The 22,559-nt window shown below is 39.9% G+C and overlaps 1 protein-coding gene across 4 annotated transcripts in view; it reads left to right on the forward strand.

Moving 5' to 3' along the window:
* Positions 1 to 22,559, forward strand: part of ZBTB40 (zinc finger and BTB domain containing 40) — an 81,349-nt gene that overhangs the window by 38,083 nt on the left and 20,707 nt on the right. For 3 of the 4 annotated variants that reach the window (XM_060015747.1, XM_060015753.1, XM_060015758.1), the window contains 7 exons: positions 12,429 to 12,621; positions 13,223 to 13,380; positions 16,991 to 17,183; positions 18,925 to 19,061; positions 19,464 to 19,665; positions 20,025 to 20,158; positions 22,334 to 22,502. In XM_060015747.1, the coding sequence (XP_059871730.1) occupies positions 12,429 to 12,621; positions 13,223 to 13,380; positions 16,991 to 17,183; positions 18,925 to 19,061; positions 19,464 to 19,665; positions 20,025 to 20,158; positions 22,334 to 22,502 (1,186 nt within the window). The remainder of the gene's footprint in view (positions 1 to 12,428; positions 12,622 to 13,222; positions 13,381 to 16,990; positions 17,184 to 18,924; positions 19,062 to 19,463; positions 19,666 to 20,024; positions 20,159 to 22,333; positions 22,503 to 22,559) is intronic. The other variant, XM_060015767.1, reaches the window with a different exon arrangement.

The raw sequence follows: 22,559 nt of genomic DNA on the forward strand, positions 1-22,559 counted from the left end.
CAAGATCAAGTATTTACTTTAACCATGGTTTATCGACAGTTGGCTCTAAATTGTTTTTTTGAGAGATAAGCTGTTTACAAGACTGGGCTGACCCTGATGACTCTCTTAGGGGAGGTTTCAAGTGGTAAATCCTTGATACTCTTTGTACTGATTATGCTGAAGGACATTATGGTTTTGTATTTTTGCACTTGGATGTTCTCTTAGCTGTTCAATCCATCATTTTGTCACTAGTTTGTTACCTCGATAGCTTATAGACACACCTCTTCATTTTCTCTCTTAAGACTTCCTCTCCACTTAACTTTGGTTACAGAGGAGCAACATCATTCCTTAGATCAGCAATACTCAAATTATTAGTGTCACCTCTGTACTAACTTAAACTGTGCCTTATGCATTTTTTTCCCAACACGTGTACCTAAAAGTGTCTGGCACATACAGGTGTTCAAGAAATGTTTGCTGTACAGGGATTCATTCAACATTTCCCCCCCACTGCTTGTCCTAATCATTTGATGGCAATAACGTTAATAGTACTTTGCAATAACACTGATTCACTGTTGGTGATCATTATAGGCTTATGTTATTTCTTCCTCGGTTTTAGAGGTCAGAGTAAGAGCACTACAAATCACTTGGTAGCTATATTTAAAACTGATTCTGTTTTATTCTATAATAAATTGTTCAGCTACAGAAAGAAAAAAGGAAAAATACTTTAAGAACATAAGATTAAATTCAATATAGAGTTGGGGAGGTACTGCTTTGTATGTAGGCCCTGTACTTCTCTCTTTCTCTCTCACTTTATTTTAGACAGTTTGAGGTATGATTGATGTACAGCAAATTGTACATATTTAAAGGTTATAGTTTGCTAAGTTTTGAAACCTGAAATCATCATCACAATCAAGATAGTGAACATAATCATCACCCCTAAAAATCTTGTCACATCCCTTTGCAATCCGTCCATCCTGCCCCTTTCCACTTGCTATTTTCCAGGTAACACTTGTCTGTTTTCTCTCTCTCTAGATGAATGTGCATTTTCTAGAGTATTTTATAAATGGAATCATATAATCTGTATTCCTTTTGGTCTGGCTTCTTGCATTCAGCATAACTATTTTGAGGTTCACCCAAGTTGTTGCATGTTCATTCCTTTTTATTGCTGAGCAGGGTCCCATTGTATGGACATACCATTTATTTATCCAGCTCTACCATTTACTAGTATTGTTAGCTTCAGCAGCTTAATACCTGAAAGCCTTAATTTCCTAATTTGTAAAATTTGGTAGTGTTATCACCTACATCATAGGGTCATTGTGAAATTAATTAAGATTTATGTAAAACTCACACTAAAACGGCAGGCACATAGAAGGAGCTCAGTAGGTGACGACTGCTTTTGTTTGCTGATACATTAACTCAGTATTTTTTTAAAATTTTTTATTTATTTATTTTTAACATCTTTGTTGGCGTATAATTGCTTTACAATGGTGTGTTAGTTTCTGCTTTATAACAAAGTGAATCAGCTATATGTATACATATATCCCCATATCCCCTCCCTCTTGCGTCTCCCTCCCACCCTCCCTATCCCACCCCTCTGGGTGGTCACAGAGCACTGAGGTGATCTCCCTGTGCTATGTGGCTGCTTCCCACTAGCTATCTATTTTACATTTGGTAGTGTATATATGTCCATGCCACTCTCTTACTTCATCCCAGCCTACCCTTCCCCCTCCCTGTGTCCTCAAGTCCATTCTCTATGCCTGCATCTTTATTCCTGTCTTGCCTGTAAGTTCTTCAGAACCATTTTTTTTTAGATTCCATATTTATGTGTTACCATACGGTATTTGCTTTTCTCTTTTGGACTTACTTCACTCTGCATGACAGTCTCTAAGTCCATCCACCTCACTACAAATAACTCAATTTTGTTTCTTTTTATGGCTGAGTAATATTCCATTGAATATATGTGCCATATCTTCTTTATCCATTCATCTGTCAATGGACATTTAGGTTGCTTCCATGTCCTGACTATTGTAAATAGAGTTGCAATGAACATTGTGGTACATGTCTCTTTTTGAATTATGGTTTTCTCAGGGTATATGCCCAGTAGTGGGATTGCTGGGTCATATGGTAGTTCTGATTTTAGTTTTTGAAGGAACCTTCATGCTGTTCTCCATAGTGGCTGTATCAATTTACGTTCCCACCAACAGTGCAAGAGGGTTTCCTTTTCTCCACACCCTCTCCAGCATTTATTGTTTGTAGATTTTTTTGATGATGGCCATTCTGACTGGTGTGAGGTGATACCTCATTGTAGTTTTGATTTACATTTCTCTAATGATTAGTGATGTTGAGCATCCTTTCATGTGTTTGTTGGCAATCTGTATATCTCCTTTGGAGAAATGTCTGTTTAGGTCTTCTGCCCATTTTTGGATTGGGTTATTTGTTTCTTTGATATTGAGCTGTATGAGCTGCTTGTATATTGCAGAGATTAATCCTTTGTCAGTTGCTTCGTTTGCAAATATTTTCTCCCATTCTGAGGATTGTCTTTTCGTCTTGTTTATGGTTTCCTTTGCTGTGCAAAAGCTTTTAAGTTTCATTAGGTCCCATTTGTTTATTTTTGTTTTTATTTCCATTACTCTAGGAGGTGGATCAAAAAGGATTTTGCTGTGATTTATGTCATAGAGTGTTCTACCTATGTTTTCCTCTAAGAGTCTTATAGTGTCTGGTCTTACATTTAGGTCTTTTATCCATTTTGAGTTTATTTTTGTGTATGGTGTTAGGGAGTGTTCTAATTTCATTCTTCTACATGTAGCTGTCCAGTTTTCCCAGCACCACTTATCGAAAGGCTATCTTTTCTCCATTGTATATTCTTGCCTCCTTTATCAAAGATAAGGTGACCATATGTGCGTGGGTTTATCTCTGGGCTTTCTGTCTGTTCCATTGATCTATATTTCTGTTTTTGTGCCAGTACCATACTGTCTTGATTACTGTAGCTTTGTAGTATAGTCTGAAGTCAGGGAGCCTGATTACTCCAGCTCCATTTTTCTTTCTCAAGGTTGCTTTGGCGATGCGGGGTGTTTTGTGTTTCCATACAAATTGTGAAATTTTTTGTTCTAGTTCTGTGAAAAATGCCATTGGTAGTTTGATAGAGATTGCATTGAATCTGTAGATTGCTTTGGATAGTAGAGTCATTTTCACAATGTTGATTCTTCCAATCCAAGAACATGGTATATCTCTCCATCTGTTTATATCATCTTTAATTTCTTTCATCAGTGTCTTATAGTTTTCTGCATATAGGTCTTTTGTCTCCTTAGATAGGTTTATTCCTAGGTGTTTTATTCTTTTTGTTGCATTGGTAAATGGGAGTGTTCCCTTAATTTCTCTTTCAGATTTTTCATCATTAGTGTATAGGCATGCAAGAGATTTCTGTGCATTAATTTTGTATCCTGCTACTTTACCAGATTCATTGATTAGCTCTAGTAGTTTTCTGGCAGCATCTTTAGGATTTTCTATGTATAGTATCATGTCATCTGCAAACAGTGACAGCTTTACTTCTTCTTTTCCAATTTGGATTCCTTTTATTTCTTTTTCTTCTCTGATTGCTGTGGCTAAAACTTCCAAAACTATGTTGAATAATAGTGGTGAGCGTGGACAACCTTGTCTTGTTCCTGATCTTCGTGGAAATGTTTTCAGGTTTTCATCATTGAGAATGATGCTGGCTGTGGGTTTGTCATATGTGGCCTTTATTATGTTGATGTAAGTTCCCTCTATGCCTACTTTCTGGAGGGTTTTTTATCATAAATGGGTGTTGAATTTTGTCAAAAGCTTTCTCTGCATCTGTTGAGATGATCATATGATTTTTATCTTTCACTCTGTTAATATGGCTTATCACATTGATTGATTTGCGTATATTGAAGAATCCTTGCATTCCTGAGATAAACCCCACTTGATCATGGTGTATGATCCTTTTAATGTGCTGTTGGATTCTGTTTGCTAGTATTTTGTTGAGGATTTTTGCATCTATGTTCATCAGTGATATTAGCCTGTAGTTTTCTTTTTTTGTGACATCTTTGTCTGGTTTTGGTATGAAGGTGATGGTGGCCTCGTAGAATGAGTTTGGGAGTGTTCCTCACTCTGCTTTATTTTGGAAGAGTTTGAGAAGGATAGGTGTTAGCTCTTCCCTAAATGTTTGATAGAATTCACCTGTGAAGCCATCTGGTCCTGGGCTTTTGTTTGTTGGAAGATTTTTAATCACAGTTTCAATTTCAGTGTTTGTGATTCATCTGTTTGTATTTTCTGTTTCTTCCTGGTTCAGTCTCTGAAGGTTGTGCTTTTCTAAGAATTTGTCCATTTCTTCCAGGTTGTCCATTTTATTGGCATATAGTTGCTTGTAGTAATCTCTCATGATCCTTTGTTTTTCTGCACTGTCAGTTGTTACTTCTCCATTTTCATTTCTAATTCTGTTGATTTGAGACTTCTCCCTTTTTTTCTTGATGAGTCTGGCTAATGGTTTATCAATTTTGTTCATCTTCTCAAAAAACCAGCTTTTAGTTTTATTGGTCTTTGCTATCATTTCCTTCATTTCTTTTTCATTTATTTCTGATCTGATCTTTATGATTTCTTTCCTTCTGCTAACTTTGGGGGTTTTTTGTTCTTCTTTCTCTAATTGCTTTAGGTGTAAGTTTAGGTTGTTTATTTGAGATGTTTCTTGTTTCTTGCGGTAGGATTTTATTGCTATAAATTTCCCTCTTAGAACTGCTTTTGCTGCATCCCATAGGTTTTGGGTCATCGTGTTTTCATTGTCATTTGTTTCTAGGTATTTTTTGATTTCCTCTTTGACTTTTTCAGTGATCTCTTGGTTATTTAGTAGTGTACTGTTTAGCCTCCATGTGTTTGTATTTTTTACAGATTTTTCCCTGTAATTGATATCTAGTCTCATAGCACTGTGGTCAGAAAAGATACTTGTTACAATTTCAATTTTCTTAATTTTACGAAGGCTTGATTTGTGACCCAAGATATGATCTATCCTGGAGAATGTTCCATGAGCACTTGAGAAGAAAGTGTATTCTGTTGTTTTTGGCTGGAATGTCCTATAAATATCAATTAAGTCCATCTTGTTGAATATGTCATTTAAAGCTTCTATTTCCTTATTTATTTTCATTTTGGATGATCTGTCCATTGGTGAAAGTAGGGTGTTACTATTGTTGTGTTACTTTCGATTTCCCCTTTTATGGCTGTTAGCATTTGCCTTATGTATTGAGGTGCTCCTATGTTGGGTGCATAAATATTTACAATTGTTGTGTCTTCTTCTTGGATTGATCCCTTGATCATTATGTGTGTCCTTCTTTGTCTCTTGTAATGGTCTTTGTTTTTGTTTTTTGTTTTTTTGCGGTACGCGGGCCTCTAACTGTTGTGGCCTCTCCCGTTGCGGAGCACAGACTCCGGACGCGCAGGCTCAGCGGCCATGGCTCACGGACCCAGCCGCTCCGCGGCTTGCAGGATCTTCCCGGACCAGGGCACGAACCCATGTCCCCTGCATCAGCAGGCAGACTCTTAACCACTGCGCCACCAGGGAAGCCCTGGTCTTTGTTTTAAAGTCTATTTTTTCTGGTAAGAGGATTGCTACTCCAGCTTTCTTTTGATTTCCATTTGCATGGAATATCTTTTTCCATCCCCTCACTTTCAGTCTGTATGTGTCCCTAGGCCTGAAGTGGGTCTCTTGTAGACAACATATATACGGGTCTTGTTTTTGTATCCATTCAGCCAGTCTGTGTCTTTTGGTTGGAGCATTTAATCCATTTACATTTAAGGTAATTATTGATATGTATGTTCCTATTACCATTTTCTTAAATGTTTTGGGTTTATTATTGTAGGTCTTTTCCTTCTCTTGTGTTTCCTGTCTAGAGAAGTTCCTTTAGCATTTGTTGTAAAGCTGATTTGGTGGTGCTGAATTCTCTTAATTTTTGCTTGTCTGTAAAGGTTTTAATTTCTCCGTCAAATCTGAATGAGATCTTTGCTGGGTAGAGTAATCTTGGTTGTAGGTTTTTCCCTTTCATCACTTTAAATATGTCTTGCCACTCCCTTCTGGCTTGCAGAGTTTCTGCTGAAAGATCAGCTGTTAACCTTATGGGTATTCCTTTGTATGTTATTTGTTGCTTTTCCCTTGCTGCTTTTAATATTTTTTATTTGTATTTAATTTTTGATAGTTTGATGAATATGTGTCTCAGCATGTTTCTCCTTGGATTTATCCTGTATGGGACTCTGTGTGCTTTCTGGACTTGATTGATTATTTCCTTTCCCATATTAGGGACGTTTTCAACTATAATCTTGTGAAATATTTTCTCAGTCCCTTTCTTTTTCTCTTCTTCTTCTGGGACCCCTATAATTCGAATGTTGGTGCATTTAATGTTGCCCCAGAGGTCTCTGAGACTGTCCTCAATTCTTTTCAATCTTTTTTCTTTATTCTGCTCTGTGGTAGTTATTTCCACTCTTTTATCTTCCATGTCACTTACCTGTTCTTCTGCCTCAGTTATTCTGCTATTGATTCCTTGTGGAGAATTTTTAATTTCATTTATTGTGTTGTTCATCATTGTTTTATGCTCTTTAGTTCTTCTAGGTCCTTGTTAAACGTTTCTTGTATTTTCTCCATTGTATTTCCAAGATTTTGGATCATCTTTACTATCATTACTCTGAATTCTTTTTCAGGTAGACTGCCTGTTTCCTCTTCATTTGTTTGGTCTGGTGGGTTTTTACCTTGCTCCTTCATCTGCTGTATGTTTCTCTGTCTTCTCATTTTGATTGACTTACTCTGTTTGGGGTCTCCTTGTCGCAGGCTGCAGGTTTGTAGTTCCCGTTGTTTTTGGTGTCTGTCCCCAGTGGCTAAGGTTGGTTCAGTGGTTGTGTAGGCTTCCTGGGGGAGGGGACTAGTGCCTGTGTTCTGGTGGATGAAGCTGGATCTTTCTGGTGGGCAGGACTGTGTCTGGTGATGTGTTTTGGGGTGTCTGTGACTGTATTATGATTTTAGGCAGCCTCTCTGCTAATGGGCGGGGTTGTGTTCCTGTCTTGCTAGTTGTTTGGCATAGGGTGTCCAGCACTGTACTTGCTGGTCGTTGAGTGGAGCTGCGTCTTAGCATTGAGATGGAGATCTCTGGGGGAGCTTTTGCCGTTTGCTATTACGTGGGGCCAGGAGGTCTCTGGTGGTCCAATATCCTGAACTCAGCTCTCCCACCTAAGAGGCTCGGGCCTGACACCCGGCTGGAGCACCAAGACCCTGTCAGCCACACGGCTCAGAAGAAAAGGGAGAAAAGAGAGAAAGAAAAAAATAATAAAATAAAGTGATTAAAATTTAAAAAAATATTAAAAATTAAAAAGTCATTTAAAAAAAAGTCATTTTTAGACTCAGTCAGTCTTGAAACTCCTTTTTCACTTAATGCCTTATAATATCCTAGTGCCGTGGTCACTTACTCTGACATGAGATGGTTTGCTGTTGATGTTTTAAGCTTAGTTTGCTTAAGTCATGCTTTCAGATAGATACCATTACCCTTGGAAGTAGCTTCCTGAACTGCAGGTGTAGTGTCTCATACAAAGCCATCAGTCTCTAGAACAGCAGTTCAGTATATATAAAAATGATGCACTTGTTAAAACGGTGGATTTGTTAAAATGTACACCTCCAGACCGCATTTCCAGAGTCTGATTCTTACGTTGTGGTAGAGCTTGGGAATCTCCATCTTTAACAAGTTCCCCGTGGACTGCTTTTTTGGTATCTCTAGACTACATTTTGAGAAGCATTGCTGGAGAAGTTAATGGCTTAACAAAATTCTTAATGTATGATGGCAGATGTCACAGTGTCTATGCTGACAGCTCTCAGTGTTTTGAGTAGCTGCTGAATACGCATTTCCCAAGTGTTATTCTTTGCTTTCTCCTTGATTCAGCAAATATTTACTGAGCAACTGGTATGTGCCAGGCATTGAGCTGGTTGCTAGGAAAATAAACATAAATAAGACTGGATCCCTATCCTTACAGAATGTCTTGACAGCAAAGAAATCCTGCCACGTATGTAATTTTTTGAGAAGTGTATACAGAAGTCACCCAACTACAGGAATCCCCAAAAGACTTCAGTGTCGAACGTTATTTATTAGAACTGTTCACTTGGAACATCATTCTGCATTTTAGCTACAGTTGTAAAGGTTGTTTGGGGGTTTTGTTTGTCACTGTTCTGTTTATACATCTTTAGCTCCCAGAGAGCTTTGAATGTTTTTTGTTGTTGTTGGCTGTTATTTGGTTCATCATCATAAATTAAAAAGATGGCTCAACGTTAACTATAATCTACACTTAGGTGTGTAATTTTGAGGCCTGTTAAGGCTTGTGAGTGATGTTCTGATTGAGATGGACCAGCCTGTTCCTTTTCTTAAAAACAGATATGAGGTATGTACCTGACCTGGATTGCGTTAAGGGAGGACATCATGAACCAGTGTCCTGATTATTTTATTTCCTGAGATAAATGATGAAAGGTGGCAAAGCCATTCCCTGAGCAGTGATTGCAGCAATATGAGAAGAATCTGGGCAGCTTGAATTGCGTGAAACCAAAGCCAAAACTGATTAAGGAGAAATCTCTTGGGTGCCGGGATGGGAAAGTGGCTTCCCCTTGTCTCTATCTCAGTGTAGTATCTCTTACCATTAGAAAAAGCTGATACTAACCTAAGAGGCTTTCTGGCTGAGCTGAGTAAAACCTGTATTTAAAGGCAAACTTATACTTTTTTACACCTTTTATGTTAGAACTTTTAATTGTCTACTTGCTTTATTCCTAGCCGTGTCCCTGCTTTTAATTAATTGTGTAGATAGCAAGGTGAGTGTTTGACTAGAATAAGGAGATAACTTTTTCTACTATTGATTTCCTTGCTGTTTGATCCACTTTTCACCTAAAGTTCTAGAAAGACTCCCAAAGCTGAAGACCTGGTAGCATCCTTTTTTCCTTCAACTTTGTTTCAAAGGCAAACAACAGTGAAGGCTCTTATGTGAATCTGATGTTTTCATCTGTGTTACTACTTCAGAGGTTTGTCAAGACCTGTAGGTCTGTGTTTTGTGGACTGTGTTCACTGACACAGTATAGGGTAACCTTCTTGAGAAGTGAGTGGATAGGGTTCACTTTACAGGTCTATGAGAGATGAACTTAAGTTGTTTTTTTCAGATCTCCTCTCTGCTAATTATTAAATCTAAGATATGCAGCTATAGCTAGAAGGGCTAGTGGTCTTATGGGAAGGGAATTTCATTCAGTTAAACAAACATTTATTAAGCACCTATTGTATACCAGTCTCTTCACTAATCAGTGAGACCAGGAGGAATGGTACAGATTGTCTAGATGCTACCCAGTGTTCAAGTGATGTTGATTCTAGTAAGTCCAATAAAATCCAGTGAAATGGATTTGGTTACACTCGAAGTTTGGGAGGTGGAACTGGGTGAAAGGTGTGCCAGATCATTGGAATGAGCTCAGTGTTTCATCAGGGTATTCTGCTCACTAGCCATGCAAACTTGGGCAAGTTACTTCACCTCTCTGACTCTCCTTTAAGTAGTCGTAGTAATGCCTCCAGGGTCTGATGTAAGTAGTAAAGTAGATGGCAGGTATGCACGGTATCTGGGATGGTATTGAGCTGTTGTGGTCTGTCTCATTATTGCCATTGCCTGGCCCTCAGCATTCAGGAAGGCATGAGCGAACAAGAACATAGTGTAACAAAGACAAATCCGAAGGCAGTAGGCAAATGGTTGGGAAAATAAGTAAATTCAATTAAAAGATCTGAGCGTAAGGGAAAGATTAAATGGTTTTTTCACATATAACAGAGAGAAAGAAAACTGTCCCATCTTTAAACATATTGACCTATATTTCACTCATAGATAAAAGTACTTTGAGTACTTCTGTGACCATGAATTGATACAAATTTATTGAAGTACCTTTAACTCTAAGAATCAAAGGAGTTCCAAATGTCTGGTTAAAGAATAAAACTCTGTTTTGGTCCATTTCTTAGAGTTCTGTTATGTGATAGCAATCAGTGAATTCCAGCCTATTGCAATATGTGACACCCTTCTGTTTAGTCAGATCCCCTATTTCAGAAAAGGGCTCACTCCACTGTGGAACCTCAGGCAGCTTAGGGGGCTGGTGGAGTAAGCTACAGCACTGGCTCTGGTGCAGGTCCCCAGTAGGTACTGGAAGAAAGAGCAGAGAGCAGGGCTTTCCAGGCAGCTGTCTGCTCCCTTCTGGCCTTTTCATCAGCCTACCCCCGCTTCTCTTCCCAGATGGTCACCCTGGTGTCACTGCTGAGCAATGAAGTTAACAAATGTTTTAATTTCACTGCTGAACAGTTCTGCAGAGGAGGAAACAGCAGAGAGGATAATGAGAAGCGCATCAGATGCCACCATTGATGAAAGCTTCTCTTCCCCACTGGCTCAAATGATAATGCCAGACAAATTGGATACTGAGAGAGGTGGATCTGGGGTATTCAGAGAGCTTCGGGGGGAAGAAAACTGGCCTAGGATAGAATGAGATAGCTGTATGTTGTATCAGTTAAGTGCACAAGAGGGAGGGAGGGAGGGAGGATAGAAATGGAGAATAAAGAGGAAGAAACAGGTTTAAAACTAAGGGCATTAGCAATAGTGGGTCTTTATAAGATACCTACTCCTGTGTTGAACAAATTAGTCTTAAAATTTAGCAGCTTAAAAGAACAAACGTTTATGACCTTACAGTTTCTGTGGGTCGGAAATCCAGGCATAGCTTACCTGAGTCCCTGGCTCAGGGTCTGTCACAGGGCTGTACTCAGGGTGTCAGCCTGGGCTGCAGACATGTCGATGCTCAGCTGGGGAGTGTCTCTTTCTAAGCTCACTCACTGACTGTTGACCGGGGATGTGAGTTTCTTGCCACATGGGCCTCTCTATAGGGTACCTCTCAACATGGCAGCTTGCATCCCATAGAGGAAAGACACTGAGGGAGTCCACACATGGGCAAGATGGAAGTCACAGTAACCTAGCCTCACAAGTGGTGTCCCATTACATTTGCCATATTCTTTTCCTTAGAAGCAAGTCATTAGGTTCAGCTCAAGGGCATGAAAACCTGGAGGCATACTGGGAACCCCAGGCTGCCTACTCAGGTCCCTACTGCTGTCAGGGAAGAGGCATTCTAAAGAGATTTTAGGCCAACTAATAAAAGCAAGAAAGGATGAATAAATGCGACCAAAGAGAATTAAGCATTCAACTTACATTTTTATCTCATTTGTTTATTATTTTTAAAATAGAGACAAAATGAGTTTATCTTATGTTCATGGAAGTTACTTATTCCAATAAAAACTTAATAAGGATTATTAAATTGTGTTTTATCTATGTTTACTTTTGGAGATGACCAAAATTCATAGGAACCTTTTTTTTTAAGTTTAACTTAGCTCTCTGATCAGGAAACAAGCTAGAACAAACTCAAGAAATACGAAGTCTAACTCATTTATAATCCTGTTTATTTGGGAGGAGAGAAGGAGATAAAGTTCCTCTAAACAACAATTTTAAACATATAATTACTGTCAGAATATATAATAACTGTCTAGGTGAACTTTGCCAGTGTACATGTTCAAGAGATCCTTTTGTGTTGTGTATGTGGCTGTGTGTGCATGTGTGTGTCTAGAAAACCTTTTTGCTCTCTAAAGACTCTCATGAGAAAATATTTTCTTTTATAGTATCGACACTAAAAAACATCAGAGGTAAGTTGTAGTTTTGCCAAGTAGAAATATAAAGATTATACATAAGACTATACTCATGAAATTAAGTTTCAATTACCAGATTTTTCATTATTGCTGAAATAGAGATATTAATTCTGCCTTCCAGTTGGCATTCCTTCCATTTGTGTGAGAGATGCTCTGTCAGACCGAAGAAAGGAATGCTAATGTTGTTTATTTTACCCCTGGAGTTGATATTTTAATGCTCTAGGTTTTGAAAAGTCATGAAGGGAGTTGGGTTTTAGGCATATGGTGCTGAGACCCATGAAGGATAAGGCACATCTAACAGACACTGTGGCTCTGGATTGAGACAGAGTTCAAGATTAGTGCACTGGTTTTCAGGGTTGTCTTCATAAAGGTGATAGTTAAAGCTATATGTGTGAGAGCTTTTCAAAAGGAGAGTATATAAAGTGAGAAAAAATAAAGAGTTGAAGCCAGTCTTAGGTACTGCTTTTGCTTATGGATTTGGAAGAAGAGCCAGTGAGGAAGGCAGAAAAAGAGTGGTCAGAAAGGTGAGTTCTTACCCAAAATGCTTCAGTGTCAAGAAGTCAGAGGAGAATTGTGCTGTAGAGGTGATAGTACCGTCAAATGCCATAGAAAGGTCAAGTAGGTGGGGATCAAACTGTTGAGGGCCCACTTGCCAAATCCAAGGAGCATGGAGTTCTTGTGGCTGGCTAATCTGTCTTTCTGGGCACTTGTGTTCTACAGACCATAATGGGATGTCTTGTGGGTGAAGAAGGACAGTCAGCATTCCAGAGAATCCTGGATAAAGTAAGAAGTGAGAGCCTGGATGTTCAGACTGTCGTGTCCCTGTTGAGGCTGTTCCAAGATTCTAATCCTGCGGTAAAGACAACACTGTTAGGCAGACAGCCAGAGGCTGTAGAAGCAGTGCAGCCAAAAGGTACGAGAAACCTTATCCACCTGAGTGACTGAATTTTATTCTGGGCAGATGCTGTAAAGCTTGCTCCAGTGATACATTTCTTCAATGGCTTAGTTATTGTTAAAGTGATTTTCACATAAATTCTACCTGTAGTTCCAGAGACTGCATGTTAATATATACAAACTGAATTTCAGTCTTCATTTCTACCCCCTAGTTAAGTAATCTGACACCTTGGAGTTGGAGAATACCATCAGTGTTCTCCTGCCCTTCAGAAAGCCACACATCCAAATCAGTGTTTTGAGTGCCCACAGTGAACTGGTTTGCTGACAGCACTTAAAGGCTGAAGTTTCTCTCGTTTGGGTTAGATACGAAGCAGTGGCCTTGCTAACCAGAGGTTAACCTCTGGCTGGCTTTACAGCTTTGTGTTTCGACAGATACATGAAACATTTTTCCTTTCATAGAGTTTAAACAGAATAATAAAGCATTTTCCTCTCCAAAAGGAGATTCTGCATTCGGGTGCTCAGAATTGGCTGAGAATCACTTTACTATTCTGTTAGATCTCTCTTGACAAACCATGCTGTCATTTTCTTCAAATTGACGAGCTTCTCTTGTTCATCTCTAGCTCTTTCTCCCCCAGGGAGCACAGAGGAGGGAAAGACCTTGTCTGTTCTGTTACTAGAACACAAAGAGGACCTGATCCGGTGTGTAACACAGCTGAGACCTATTTTGGAGTTCCTGGAAACAGGCGAGGAGGAATTCCTGACTGGCTCTGAGAAAAGGGTAACTGTCGAGTATCTCTTCCTCCTTTCTGCAGCACTTGTTTTAAACCTCTTTTGTGACACCGAGCACTTTTTACCTTGCAGTATTTCTTCACATACTACATAGTAAGCACCTTGAAGCTCAGGTTCTTGCTTCATACCTCCGTGTATCCGCTACACCAGCTTGCTGAGTGCCTTGCGTACTATAGTCAAACATTACATCTTTAGATGCGTGGATGGTTGGATATTCCTGCTCTGACTCCGTGGGATTTTGATATAAAACATTTGTCCCAAGAGTTAAAGTGTTTAGGCACATTTCTAATTGTTATGACACTTTTTACAGAAATGATACACTGTTCATCTTTAGAAAATTGGGAAAACAAGCAGAAAGAAAAAAGTCCAAATCTTCCACCATCTCACCACCCAGAGATGATCACTACTAACATTTTGGAACATGTGCTCCCACTTTTTCTCATTTGAATCATCCTGGGATGGGATTATCATATAGCTTTGTAACTTTATGTTTTAATTGAATATATTGTGAATATATTTCCATACCTACATAAGGATTTTGGTAGCTGCATTGTATTGTCTAATGGATATACCATAATTCATTAATTATTTTGGGGCATTTGTTTCTTAGTTTTTGCTATTCAATATTTTGCTATTATAAATAATGTTACAGGGGAACATTTTACACACAAATTGTTGCATACTTCTCAGATTATTTTCTCAGGATAATTTCTAAGAAGTGAGATTTTGGAATAGAGAGTAAAATTTTTCAAGTGTTTGATATATATTGCCAAATTGCCCTTCAGGAAGGTTGTACCAATTTACACTCCCACCAGCCAGCTGCTAAAATCCTCATAAAACTGCTAGCATGACTTCTCAAATCAACTAGATAACTGTATTTGTTGGTGTTATGATTTCAACTTTGTGCTAAAAATATTTTTATATCTGGAAGGAAGGAACAGGGACAGAGAACTTTTGTGGTATCAAACTGTGGGAAGTGGCTTAAATGTTCAGGAGAGAAAATGTTTAGAAACCACTGGTGTGATTGCTGCGTACTGGATTGATAGTGAGGACTGGATCCTAGATTTTCTTCTTCTCGATCTTATATTGCTCTTTTTTTCATATAAAATGGGAAAACCTTTAATCTCAAAATTGTATTTTGCAAATTATGTTTTTAAAAGTTTAACTCCTTTGCACTTCTTGAGAAAGATAATATATGAACAGAATAAGATTAAACCCCTGTTTTCTCCTTAGACTTCAGATTAAGTTTAATTTCAGGCACTCAGTTTAAGTAAGTTGCTTATAGCTCTAGAAATATCTCATTCCTCGTTTAGCGATTTCATTCAATTACTCATTCAAACTTTTTCCTTATTAGCTAGATTGAATGTGTCCTTTGAACTGTTTCATTATCTTGATAAAAATAGCATTTATAGGTAGAGCCCAAACTCAGCCCCATTCCCTGCAGCCAGGCAGACCATGCTGTCATTTTCTTCTGTCACTTTCAGTTTACTTGACAGAAAGGGCTGAAGCAGAAGAACTTAAATTAGTTGTAAATCACAAAAACACTTCTTAGGATTGGGGTTCCACCAGAGCTTCGTTAGGCTACTCTTTCTCATGAAAATTGAAGCAAAATAATAAAGCAGGAGTGTAGAGGTGAATGTTGATCGCATAGGCACAGGGTTTTTACACCATGTGGAACATGCTCTCAGGCCTTCTGGAACTTTTTCTCTCTTATGGAATGATGCTAATCATAGGTACCATGGCCCTTCTGTAAACATACCTTGGGTTCTGGGGGTAAATAGGCATTTTTTCACTTCAGGATTGGAAACAGATACAAGAATAGTAATTGCTATAGCTGCCATTTATTTATTTATTTATTGTTTACTGTGTGCCAAGTAATGTACTGAGGACCTTTAAAGCATTACTAAATTCTACCCCCGCAGCAACTTTATGAAGTTATGGTTAATACCCTAACTTTAAAGATGAAGAAACAGAAGCTAAGAATGGTAAGCAGCGTACCCAAAGGCACAGCTGCTTGGGGCCAGCATTGGAACCCAGACTTCTAAACAAAGCACATCTCTTACCCACTGTGCATCCTGCTTCCTAATGATATCAGTAACCACTATCATTTATTAACAATCACATATGTCCCAGGAGTTTTGCTCAGCTCTACAAATGGCAACTTCATTTTAGAGAATTGTCATACTGACAGTGCAAGAGTTGGTATTGTTATCTTCTTTTGCAGATGAGAAGAATAAGGTTTAAAGACTTAATTGCCCAAGGTCACACAGGCCATACATTTTAGAACTGGATTTCAAACTAGGCCTGTCCGGCTTTAAAGTTCATACCCACTCTTTACAGTATCTGGCTGCCTCGTTTTGTATCAGATTATTGTTTACGAGCTAAGACATAGCACAAAAATCAGTATGATTTTTAGATACAAGCCCTTAAGTTTTAAATTTTAGCTCATTTAGTAGAAATCTAATATATATTAGACCTTAAACAAAGAGAAAGACTATATTCTGTATGGACAAGGTATGTGACAACTTAATTTATAATATACACATGCCTTTCATATATGTAATATAGATATTTCTTTTACATATATAAAACCAATTTGGTTTTATAGCTAAATTTATTATTTTAAAACAGAAGTAATTTGATAATACCGTCCTCTGGCATGCTACTGTGACCATCTGCTTGACTCTTTCTCCGGAGAGCTGGCATTTTCCCAAAGGAAAGTTCAAAATTCAGTTACTGTAGATTACATGTATTGAAATAATCCCCTGCATTATCCACAAGAGCCAAGTTATACATATTTAATTGCAGTCCATTAAGGCTAGTTCTATTGTGATTGGAAAATATCTTTAAAATAACTGTCAGGTGTTTGATTTTTCAACCTTTTGCTGGAGGCCTGTGCCCTCTTGACTCAGAAAACCCTCTAGCATACCAGGGAAGAACAAGTGGGTAGAACTGTGGGATGGTGACTGGAGCTGGTGCATGTGGCCACTGGGGAGGAGAGGACTGGATAATGAGGAATCTGCTAGAAAAATTATCCTGAAGTGCACTTTAAATCTATTATTTTGGAGGCCACAGACAAATGTATGAAGTATCCGGGTATTCAAATTGCAATGCAAATAAAGTAAAAGGAAGTAAAGTAATAGAATTGCTCTGAACTCGCAGCCTCTGCCACTGTCATGTACTTGACTGAACAGAGATGAAAAACACTGTAACTGTATTTATTAATTGCCAGTCAGTTTTGCAATCTTAGTGTCTGAACAAACTCAATCTAAAGCTTAGATGTAAGCTGCTTGCTCTATCATATAGGCCTAGCGTAAGAATATTTTCACAAAATGCAAACTGTCAGAGGCAAAGAATATGCACAGACCGGCAATTGAGAAAGAAAGATTTTCATGGAGCTGTTTGTTTGGAGAATGTTTTGGATTTTTATTGAAACAGAATAAGGAAGAGACTATGACAAAACTAGCGCTAGAGACGAGCAGAAGAGGACCTGGAGTCGGGGCGGTTTGTAATGCTGTCTTGCTGGTCTTTCCAGTGGTGTGTCAAATGCACTTAGAATTTCCAGTAACTGGTGTCGGGTTGATTGCTTGCCACTGCAGGTGATTCTGAATTGCTGTGAGGGTGGAACACCCAAGGAGACAATAGAAAATTTGTTGCACAGAATGACTGAAGAGAAGACCCTGAGCGCTGAGAGTTTGGTAAAACTCCTTCAGGCTGTGAAGATGACATTCCCAAACTTGGGCCTTCTGCTGGAGAATTTGCAGAAATTAGCTGCTTTGCCGAGCACCACAGGTATTAGTTAATTATTGACTCTCTGGACTGGAACCACTCCTACAGAAAATTATAGCTTAAAACACCCTTTTGGCTCCTTGCTGGCGGGGGAGATAAGACAATGTTAAGAAAGGCCGTTGTGAAAGAGAAACTAGCTGTCACAAATCAGTGATTCTCGATATCTCTGGAGTTAGGATCGGAAATCTAAGAATTTCTTCTCCATTAAGCTCCCCCGTGATGTTCCCGTGGTTCAGGGTCTAGAAGTGTGGCTTTCCCGGGGCTGTCACGTGCCACCTGTGAACGCCTGTGGAGCAGATGGACTCACACGTGTGAGCAGCAGGAACTCAGGTCCTGACGTCCCCACTCCCACTGGAGTGCTGTTCGGTCCCAGCAGTGCCCAGAATTAACCACCCCTTGTGTCCAGCCAGTTTGCGACTATCCCTTTGAAAAACAACCCAACTCTAGCCAATCATCCCCCGTCCCAGAACGTTTGAGAATGAAATGGTTTTCAGAAGAAGGCTATTTGGGAAATGAGAGAACTTTCTAACTAGCTTGTAAGAATAATATATACTTATACAAACTTGAACAGTTTAAAAAATAAGAAAACTTCAAATCCCACCACGTGATAATTTCAGTATTAAACACATTGACATATTTTATCTATCACATTATTTTTACAATGTTGAGATACTCTACCATATTTTACCATTTCCCCCACTTATCAATATAACATAAACATTCTCCTCCACATTTCAGAACACTCCCTAGAATTCTATTTTTTTTAAGGCTATGTAGTTTCTATCATACGTATACTTATGCTGTCTTACTCATGCCCATGTCTAGGGGCACATGTAGCATAATGGTTAAGACTATCAAGATTACTGGGATTTGCATCCTGACTTCTTCGGTAGCTCTGTGACCCTGAGTAAGTGACTTAACCCTTTTGCACCTCATTGTCTGCCCTGTGAGATGGTGGTAAGAATGGTACCTTCCACCTTCATTTTTGTGGCTACTTTGAGATGATATATGTAAACATGGAGCACAGTGCTCAGCACATAATATAATACGCACTCAGTAAATATTAGTTGTTATCATCATCATCATCACAAGCTTCTCAGTGGCAAGTATCTTTGTACACAGATTTTTTTTTTGCCTTCAGATCATTTCTTAAGGCTAGATTCCCAGAAGTGGAGTTACTGGGCCAGAGAGGAAAATAAATTTTTAAATATCTACAAAGCTAATGGGAATGCCTGATAGTTTTGATTTTTCTTTACTTTCAAATAAATATAACCTTTCTTAAAAGAGAGTAACTAACAGATTGGCTGAGAGGGCATATAAACAGAAGAACAATGGGTCAGCTTTGCTACCGCCGTCCTGACTCGTGCCTGCCTGTACTTTGGATCGCTGCATGGATCCTTTACCTCAGGCCTGGTAGATAACATCCCTTGAATCTCTACATCTGCACCTCTTACAAGTGCAGCCTTCTAATTACCCCCGGTTGAGCAATCACTAGCTTCTACCACTGGGCGCTAACTTTCAAAGTATTGGTGGTTTTGTGACCCTGCAACACTGAGTGATTAAGTGTAGACCAGAGGAGACGTGAGCATACATGTGTGAGGCCCCAAGCCACGAGCTGCACTTATGCTCCAGAAGAGACAGAGCTGCTGTGCTAATCTGTTCTTCTGTCCGCATTTGTAACTCCCCTCATGTCGTGTAGAAAAGGCGTTAAGGAGGTTTTGTTGTTGTGCTAATATCCTTACAGTCCAAGCAAGCCCTGATGATTATGGGATTGAACTATTGAGGCGGTATCACGAAAACCTCTCAGAGATTTTCACAGACAACCAGATGTTACAAAAAATGATCCCACATGTGAAGAGTTTAGCCCCTGGAGAAAGAGAGGTAAGAGAGAGGGAGGAAGGGTGGGCAAAATTGAGAAAGAAGGAAAAAAGATTAACATATATATATTTTTAATGTATTTCTATTTTATATAAACATACACACATGCAGCCATGTTGAGAAATGCTAAGGGGTCAGCAGAGAAGGAGATAGTAGGTGATTCAATTTCTAAGAGTGACAAGTAGGATAGTTGTAATTTCTGCAGTGATAAGGAAAAGCATTCAAAAGGAGGAATGAAGAACCTTCTCGTGTATAAACATCTCTCAGGTTGAAAGAAGTGAAGGATGTTGAAAAACTCCTCCCCAGAAATACGTTCACTACGACCCAGTGCTCAGACTTGCAGCTCTGCAGCTGGGCCAGTGGCTAGAAAGTCCCTTATGTGTATGTTTGTGCCGCATCTTGAAGGTCATGGAGAAGCTTGTGAAACGTGACTCTGGTTCAGGTGGTTTCAGTGCTCTGATGTCAGCAGTTCTAGAAGAGCAGACTCTCTCTGCAGCAGCCATTTGGCGACTGCTGCTTGTGGCTCAGGAGACAAAGGCCTGCCCATTGAACCTGCTCACGGAGGAAATACGAAGGGAGCCTGGCGCAGACGCTTACTTCCGGGCAGGTAGGTTGCCTGGCCTCTGTGCTGGCTTTGCCCCCACCAGAGATTATTGTCAGTCTTTGCAGGAAACAGCTCTCTTACGGTAGTCTTCCACATCCTGACCAGTAGAAGTAAGGACTGGCAATTTTGTTCAAGGACATGGGAGTCTGTAAACCTTTCAAAGTAAAATGTGCAGCAATTCTTCTAAGCTTATATTAATTATACTCTGATTACAGTGATGTTTGCCATCTTCTTCACTCCCAACTCCAGGTGGGAGATAGATGAAGTATATTCTCATTATGATGAACTGAGTTGAGAAAAGATGAAAGGGAAAAATGGTGCTCATAGTTTTACTAATGAGTTTTCAATCCCTCTTTGTTCAGTGATGACCCCAGAAAGTGCTGCCTTCGAAACCATCCTGAGGCATCACAGGTTGATCCTAGAGGCCATCCAGCAAAGGGCTGAACTCAAGTGCTTGGCCTCAGAGGAAGAGCGCCTGGCAGAGACTGTGAAAGAGGTGTGGTGGGGATAACAACACAGTGTTTGGGGGAGTTTTACAGCATTGATGCCCGGGACTGTCTTCACTCCTAAGGGAGGAACCAGCTCCTTGGAGCACCTGCTGTGGGCAGGCCCAGGCTAAGCAACACTTGTCATGCTTTTGCTCTTATAATCCTCCCAACTCTGGGTGACAGGTGATGCCACCCACATTTTACAGATAAGGGAGCTCGTGCTCTGAGAGGTCAGTGATGTTTCTAGGATGTACCAGCTAGTCATAGAAGCAGCCAGGACTGGAACTCAGGTTCAAGTGACTCAAACCCAGATTTATTCCATTTGTTTAAACCTAGGAAAACTCAAAGGGAACCATGATACTGGTCTCTCACATGTTGTAAGAAGCAACTTTTTTCAGAGGAAGAAAAGTAAAATTGGTCTTATTACATGCTCTATTCTGGCTTCTAGAAAGAGCCAAAATAAACATAGAAAGAACAAAGCTTTTGCCCATATGGGATAACAAATAGTGCCAACTCATTTTCTGTAAGGCTTCTCACGGTGTGGCCAGCATCCCAGAAAAACCAGGTGGGGATTGCAGGGGGAATTCACGGATGTTCATCCCAGGATCATGTGCATCTTGAGTGGGAAAGAATTATAAAGGAGCATAAAATTAAATTACAGATTCACCTGTCGTGCTTTTTGATCCGAGTAGGCATGGAAGGTGTGTAGAAAGGCTGTCCTAACTCTGTCTACACAGGTGACAGCCCCACCTTGGTCTGACTCTCAGATGGGCAGAAGATGGCACACATTTCTGTGGGGCTTCAGAGGAGAGATTCATCTGCTAGACTCTCTCCAGCATGCCTCGCACTTCAGAGATGGGGCTTCTGCCGTTGATCAGTTTTAGCCTCACTAATTAGTCTCAAGCCTGCCTCCAGGGACATCAGGTTTATTTAGATAGACTTGAAAAGAGCAGAAATAAAATATCTTCCAAAATGAAAATTCCATTTGGCCATCTGTGGATGGTTTAGCTTTATTTTCTCAGTGTACTGACTCTTTTCTGCTGATAGCTGTAACATTCTGAGAGGATGGCTTTGAAATAATTTTCTTGGCTTCTTTAAAGCCCCTATTTGAACCTTCTTTAAAAACCTGAGTTTCGGGCTTCCCTGGTGGCACAGTGGTTAAGAATCTGCCTGCTAATGCAGGGGACACGGGTTCGAGCCCTGGTCTGGGAGAATCCCACATGCCACGAAGCAACTAGGCCCGTGAGCCACAACTACTGAGCCTGCGCGTCTGGAGCCTGTGCTCCAACAGAGGCCGCGATAGTGAGAGGCCCGCGCACCGCGATGAAGAGTGGCCCCTGCTTGCCACAGCTAGAGAAAGCCCTCGCACAGAAACGAAGACCCAACACAGCAAAAATTAATTAATAAACTAAAAAAAAAAAAAAAAAAAAGAAAGAAAAATCTGTTTAAAAAAAAAAAAAACCTGAGTTTCGGGCTTCCCTGGTGCGCAGTGGTTGAGAGTCTGCCTGCCGATGCAGGGGACACGGGTTCGTGCCCCAGTCCAGGAAGATCCCACATGCCGCAGAGCGGCTGGGCCCGTGAGCCATGGCCACTGAGCCTGTGCGTCCAGAGCCTGTGCTCCGCAAGGGGAGGGGCCACAGCAGTGAGAGGCCCACGTACCGCAAAAAAAAAAAACAAAAAACAACCTGAGTTTCTTTATGAAAGAAAATGATGTTTAAAAGGGTACACCTAAGTATCTAAAAACGTGAAGCCACTGATCGTGCAGAATTACTTCCCAACATTGAAACAGTTATATATTACGAAAAATTATCTTGATCATCAAGACAGAAATGCCAACAACCAAGTCCTATAGCTTTCCAAGCATATAATACTAAGCTCTAGAAAAGTTCTTTGGGAGACTCCTGGTGTCTGAGAAGATACTTCTCACAGAAAATCCTCAATGCTTCCTTGCTTGCACCTTTATATTTGCACATTTGTCTTCATATGTGCCTCCTTGTTAAAATTTTGTTAATTTCCCTATTCTTGGAGAAAGAGGGCTCTCCACTATATTTATGGCACGAAATGTATACTTGTTACAGATGGAGCAATGCCTCCCTGAAATTAGCTTTGTTTTCTACGTTGAAAACCATGGAGAAAATCTGCTGATATTAACCGCAAACCTTTGTCTCATGGTATTCATTTAGATTCTGAGCATTTCCTCTGAGACAGCCAGCCCTGAAGCTTCCCTGAGAGCATTGCTGAGCAAAGCCATGGAAAAAACCACCTCGGCCATTGAAATATGTCAGCTTCTGTGCAGCATCCACAGATCTTTCCCAGGCCTGCAGCCTGTCATGCAGGAGTTGGCGTATGCCGGTAAGAAACAGGGTGGGTGGGGTCCTGTTAGGCCCCCAGGTTGTTTCCTTATTGGAG

Source organism: Delphinus delphis, chromosome 1 (assembly GCF_949987515.2).
Source record: "Delphinus delphis chromosome 1, mDelDel1.2, whole genome shotgun sequence".
Lineage (NCBI taxonomy): Eukaryota > Metazoa > Chordata > Mammalia > Artiodactyla > Delphinidae > Delphinus > Delphinus delphis.